The sequence below is a fragment of the Hakea prostrata genome, chromosome 8 (genome assembly GCF_041222555.1).
Source record: "Hakea prostrata isolate BN-2017 chromosome 8, UWA_Hpros_2, whole genome shotgun sequence".
NCBI classification, from domain to species: Eukaryota; Viridiplantae; Streptophyta; class Magnoliopsida; order Proteales; family Proteaceae; genus Hakea; species Hakea prostrata.
This window is the reverse complement of record NC_142607.1, coordinates 38,668,148-38,674,490: the sequence shown is the minus strand read 5'-3', so window position 1 is coordinate 38,674,490 and position 6,343 is coordinate 38,668,148. Positions and strand designations below refer to the sequence as shown.

The 6,343-nt window shown below is 39.1% G+C and overlaps 1 protein-coding gene across 1 annotated transcript; it reads right to left on the bottom strand.

Moving 5' to 3' along the window:
* Positions 1–3,544: 3,544 nt before the first annotated feature.
* LOC149007800 (uncharacterized) lies at positions 3,545–6,087 on the bottom strand. The gene is made up of 5 exons (XM_089166546.1): positions 5,626–6,087; positions 5,035–5,536; positions 4,693–4,894; positions 4,098–4,583; positions 3,545–3,991 (listed from the first exon to the last, which is right to left on the bottom strand). The coding sequence occupies exons 1-5, from the start codon at positions 5,981–5,983 to the stop codon at positions 3,545–3,547; spliced, it is 1,995 nt and encodes a 664-aa protein (XP_089022672.1). The 5' UTR covers positions 5,984–6,087.
* Between the last annotated feature and the right edge of the window lie 256 nt (positions 6,088–6,343).

Here is a 6,343-nt window from a genome sequence, read left to right as displayed (position 1 = left end):
TATATTATTGATATTAAAATGGTATGACAATGTATGAGATGAAAGAGGAGGAATGATATTATTCTCCTTACCTTGTATTATCAACTAGGGTTGTGGGTTCGCTCATACCCTAGTGACTTTATGTGGTTGCATTTAGACCCAAATTACATGATTGATAGGTGTTTAGAAGTGTTGGGCTAGGAACCCTTATTAGTACTACTACCCTTATGGTAGAGGCATTGAAGCCGGTTAACTCGTGATGTTAGTGGCTGGGTCCTGAGTATCAAGTAGGCACACTAACATCATAGAGAGGTAGGGTTGCATATAATAGATAAGGGCTCATAGGCGCTCAAGACCGTACCCAACCCCTGAGAGGACATGGAGAGCATCATTTCCATTATAGGTGAATGGCCACTAGATTAAGGAATGGGATCCAACAGATGCCTCCCGTTGAGGATTTCATTCATAGGTGGGAAAGTATTGAACCAAAAGAGGACTAGGCATGAAGGGAGATATCCGGACCATATGTAGTACGAGACCGTATGACCTTGCACTGGGCTTAGGATTATCCATGACACGCGCTAAATCTTATACCAAACGGTGATTTGAGAGAATGGTGACCTATACCCCAACCATGGCTCGATAAGACTTTACCCAACAACCATGGAGAACCCAATAGATGTCTTTTGTTGAGGGAGAGTGACTAAGACCTCCCAAAGAAGATTGGTGTTTACACTTTATGCATGTCTACCTTAGATATTATATGATAGAGTTAGGAGCATCATATCATCATCATGCATCTATTTATTTATATTATAAATTACATGGTTATCTTGTGAATTATGATGTGGAAATTGGATGAATGTATGACATGGATGTTAGTTAACTTCACTAAGTTCTGTGAACTCATTCCTTTATTTTTGTTTGTTCTTTAGACTTCTCTACAGGGAATGAGGACCCCACTTTCATTGAGGATCCTTTGTTGGGTGGTTACTAGGAGGGCATGATTGGAGAAGAAGTGGATGCACATGATGCCTCTTGTTCATGTCAAGATTGTTCCTATGGAGTCGCCTTCCATTAGATCTTCTCTTAGAATATTTTCCACTGCAGACTTTAGACTTTCTTTCCTTCTTAGAACTCTGATGTTTAGTTTTTGACTTGAGGTTTTGGACAACTGTAAGGCTTGTATTTCAGATTTGGTATTTATTTACTTGAACTTGATTTATTTCTGTCCTTTAATTATATTATATCATATGTTGTATGGAATTGTCACTTAACCTAGATCTTGTGGAGTATCACCCCACAAGTATTCGGGTGGGATGTGACAACAACTATCTTCTACGGGCATTCTAGGTTCTCGGACCTACAAGATGTGTTTCATGTTAGGATCCTAGGGAATTCCACACTTTGGGCTTAACATTCCATTATTTGTTTCCTCTCTCCATCTACAATGATATCTAATAGGCTTGGATTTAACTTTTTTTTGGGGGGGATGAGAGATATATTCATTAGGCACTTCAGGAACGTAAATCATTTGGTTTAAATTAGCACAACCTCCTGCATTGCATCCATTTGAGTAATTTACTACCATACTATTAAATCAGTCTAGTAGGGGTCTAAGTTTAAAGAGAGAAAAGCTGCTATCCATAGTTGTAGATACTATATCAGTCATTGAGGAACAAGGTTAATTGGCCATGCACGTTTCAATCTGGGTAATAGATCAAAAACTTCTTCCTTGTTGCACGGCAATTCCTGTGTAGGGCACTGAGAAAGTTGTGCTTGATCTACTCAAAACCGTAAGCACTCGACAATCCCTTCCAAAAATATAGCTGATTCTAATCTTCTCATAGAGACAAACTGGAAGTTTTCATCCCATAAAAAAATCCTACTATCCATCCAAATCTTTTCATTGAGTGATTAAGAAACCCTGCACACATTAAGATTTTAAGAGTGAATCAAATTCAAATTAGGAAAAGAAGGACAAATGCATTTCTCATTGTTACCAATGGTCTGACAGTAAAAGTAACCAGTGCTGCGACCCCCATGTTTAATGTAAATCATTTACCCATTTTTAAACATTCGATAAAATTTTATTGGGGGTCAGGAGACGTGTTATTAAAGGCCTTATTGTTTCATTCTAACCAAACAAAATAACAAGTTATTATGAAAGCTTGAACTAGCCATTTGATTGAGGCCTTATACAAATAGGGGTTGGAAAGGAAATATTTTGTAGAGATGAAGCATGGATTTTTAAGAGAAAAACTCGGTTCTCAATCCCAAAGGTCCAGCTGCTCAGATCCTTTTGGTCCAATCACAATCAATAAAAATATGCCAAATGGATTCAATCCTTTTCCTTGGTATTGTTTTAATATCTCTATTGGTTTTGAATGATTCAAAATTTATTTCTTTATCTCTAACATACAAAATTAAAGAGAAACAAAGCTAGTGATGAATACTTGAGATTAGTACTTTATAGGGTGAGCTCTATTAAAACTGAAATTAGGCCTCCAATGTTGGAACCCGATCACTTTTGCGAGGCAATTTTGCAAGGTCTGATCTCCATACCTCTGTCATAACCCCTCTTGATCCAAATTGAAAAGTAATGAATCCCCCCCCCCCCCACACAAAAGAAAAAAAAAAAAAAAAAAAAAAAAAAAAAAATCATAGATGAATTTAAACACTAACTCACAACCTCGATCCTTCTGAACGACAACCATATTTATCTGACAAAAATCAAATCTCCCAATTAGAGGACATCTTAATAAGTGTTGTTGTCTCTCATAATCCTCCTGCCGCATCACCACTTTCTTAGGTTTACAACTTGAGTCGGTTCATGCAAACCTTCAAGGGATATAGATGTTTCTCCTCAAATCACTCCGGTGTAAGAAACACACCTTGGATGCTCCAGATTTGGTTGCCGGCCATCCCTAGCTGCCACTATGTTCAATATTGGAAATAGTATTTGACTAGAACTCTCAACCCCATCCCCACCCCCCACCCCCTTTGTTTCATTATTTCTTCTCCCATTTACCAGTTGCTTTGTATTTAGGATTGTTGAATAAATATCAATGCATTCCCTCCCTCACCATACTAGTGTTTGTTCAAGATGCCAATTCATTCCTTGCCCCCCACCATCTCCTCGTGCTGCCCACCCTCCCACAAAAATTTTAAAAGGACAGAAAGAAAAATGAAACACGTCTATACAATTCAGGTAAAGCAAAATTAACTAATATGAAACATGATTTAATAAACATAACACTTCGTACTAGAGATGTTGTGTTGTTGTTAGTTGGAATGGCAAAAATAATTACAATACAAATTGAGTAAAACAAAAATTAATGGAATTTGAATCAAGATATATCTTTAATCTACAGATTTAGTGTAAAGGATTCTTGACAAATCATATAAAAAGAAAATTACGATACAAATTGAGTAAAAACAACATTAATGGAATTTGAATCAAGATACATCTTTAATCTATAGATATAGTGTTAAGGATTCTTAACACATCATATAATGCATTACTTGGAGAAGCTAAAGGATGGAAGATAAGAAATAACTCTCTCTACACCCTGAAATGAGCAAGGCTGAGATCTATGTCCTTCGGAACCCTTCTATGTGGAGGGAACTTGGGGAGGAAACTTGCCACATATTTAGCGGTCTCCAAGTAGTTGGTATATTTTCTTATAAGTACTTCATCTCTGATCTTCTTATTGTCACTATGATCATCCCCACCATGCCTTAGTCCGTTGTTACTAATTTTCAATCTAGGCTTAACTTCACTTAGAGTAATGTCTACTGGTGCATAATCCTCCCCCAGTATGTTCTCCATGAAAGCTTTAGACTGAAAAGTCCAGTTACCATTCTTCCAATTGAAGCTGTAGAGTGGAAGGAATCGTTGACCATATGCTGCAATAAACTCTAATGCAGCTAGAATGAACTCGAACTCTTCTTTCGACATGTAGTAAGGGAAACTAAGTCTGGTCCACCCAGGTTTTACACCAGTGTAACCCTATCAAAGAAAATTCAAAGTAAGATCAGTCACAATAAATTTAAGGTGGACATTAATCTCATGGGGTTGCATGAAAGGTTAGTTGATCTTAGGGTTAAGGATTCACCTTTTTTATAGCAGCACGAAAAGCTAGCGAATGAGTCTCATCAACACCAAGTAGATGGTGACCATAGGGTCCAGCACAAGCACATCCAGCTCGAGCTTGGATTCCAAAGAGATCATTGAGGAGCTTCGCAACAAAAGGCCCATGGAGAGGTTTGTCTCTCTTGTTTCCTAACTCTGCCCACATATATAGACCCTTGCTACCTCTTCCATCTTTGCTATGATCATAAGAAGAAGAATTGGTGGTTGAGTAAACCACGAAAGAGAGTATAGCTTGTCTTGGGGCACTGGTATTCCCTAACACCAATATGTTTTTGTTTGGAAGGAGCCTTTGCATTGCTGCCTTGATGTAGACATGCTCCTGGTTCTCAATAACACTGTAACCCATGAAGTCCTTCACCCAGAAAGCCATAGCTGCCCTTATCTTCTGGACGATTGCTGGAGTTCCAGCATCTTCCCTTTCTTCCACGTCATTGTAATACAAAGTGTGCTACAGATTGATTCACATTCATAAATCAGCTAATAAGTCCCTCCATAAAGTAATTAACCAATTGGACAGTAGCAAATATAGGATTAATCAGAGTGATGAGGGGGCTTACCTCTTCACTAAAGGCATTGACAAAATCAACAGTTCCACCTCCACAAGTTGAAGGTGCAGAAGAACTCAACTTGTACAACGCCTTGTGCATCAATAGGAGGCCAGGGGTACCAGGTCCACCGACAAACTTGTGTGGGCTCATGAATATGGCATCATAGCCTTCTATCTCCCCAGATCTCATGTTAATCTCCGCATAAGGACCACTGCACATATCCAGGTAAATCATTTTTATCAATATGGAGTTCAAAGAAAACAATTGGTATAGAATCTTGATTGTTTAGTGAACATATGAATAGCTTTCAGGCACACAAAACAATAGCAGGATGTAGCTAGATTGACTAACCTTGCTGCATAATCAAAGCAAGCAAAAGCTCCATGCTGGTGAAGAAGCTTGGCGATGGCATGTGTATCAGTGTATGTACCAGTAACATTACTACATGCTGAGAATGAACCTAACATAGGACGTCTGGAATCCTTGTAAGACTCAAGTTGGAAACTTAGAGCTTGCATGTCTATCAACCCATCATCATCAAGACCGATCTCTATCACCTCAGCTAGGCTATTACGCCACGAGAGGAGGTTGGAGTGGTGCTCATATGGTCCGACAAAGACCACCCATCTCTCCTCAGTCTGTAGGGTTGATAATATCTTATCTCTCATGGTTGAAGGCACTGCAATTCCCATCACCTCTTGAAGGCGCTTGATGGCTGCAGTGGTGCCAGAGCCACAGAATATGAGAGCATCATCTGGTCCTGCACCTAAGCAATTCTTGATGTATCTAGTGGCGTCCTTGACCATCTTGGTGGTCTTGTACCCCACGTAGCTGTCGCTAGTATGTGTGTTACCTGTGTCCATGCACGTAACCAGCATGAGTTTAATCTACTTCATAAATAGTTTAAATCATCAATACTCTAATTCAAACAAATCAACTTACCATAAAAAGGAAGAACACTATTAGCAATAAAATCTTCGATGAAGTGGAGACTTCTACCGGAGGCCGTGTGATCTGCATAGGTGAGAAGGCGTCTCCCAAAAGGAGTATTGAATTCAACATCGTGTCCGATCAACTGTGACCGTAACCACTCAAATTTGGTTTCTGCCGAATCATTCTTGGTGACTTCCATGTCGTGCACACCGAAGGACTCCGATCGATGGATACGGGCATCATCAGTGTCCAAAATACTACTTCTGGTGGACAAATTGCTGCACATCATAGGATATTTGTCATGGTGATGAAGCTCTGGCTTTGGGTGCCAGTAGGTCTTTCCAACCATGGCTTGTTCGAATTCCATGCTTTTTTCACAAGAAGATGGTGAAAGGAGAAGAAGGTGAAGTACTGTTTACAGTTCAAGAGGAAAGCTAGCTTAACGTAGAGAAAATAGAGGAAAATAAAGAAGCCGAGGAGGCAAACGGTGCTGTGTCTTGGCCTCCTGGGACAGAACTGAAATTGGTTTATATAGGCTGGGGAAGAGGAGTTAAGAGAAAGAAATGACTAACTATTATAAAAGAAAAATTCATGAAGAATATTAAAAATTTCATTTGTCTCTCAGAACGCGTCTTTGAAAATCGACACTTCATTTCTAAATAGTAAATTAGTTGACAACTCCTTCAATTTACAGCCAACTTCCAGTTCTAACTTCTAGCGTCACTGT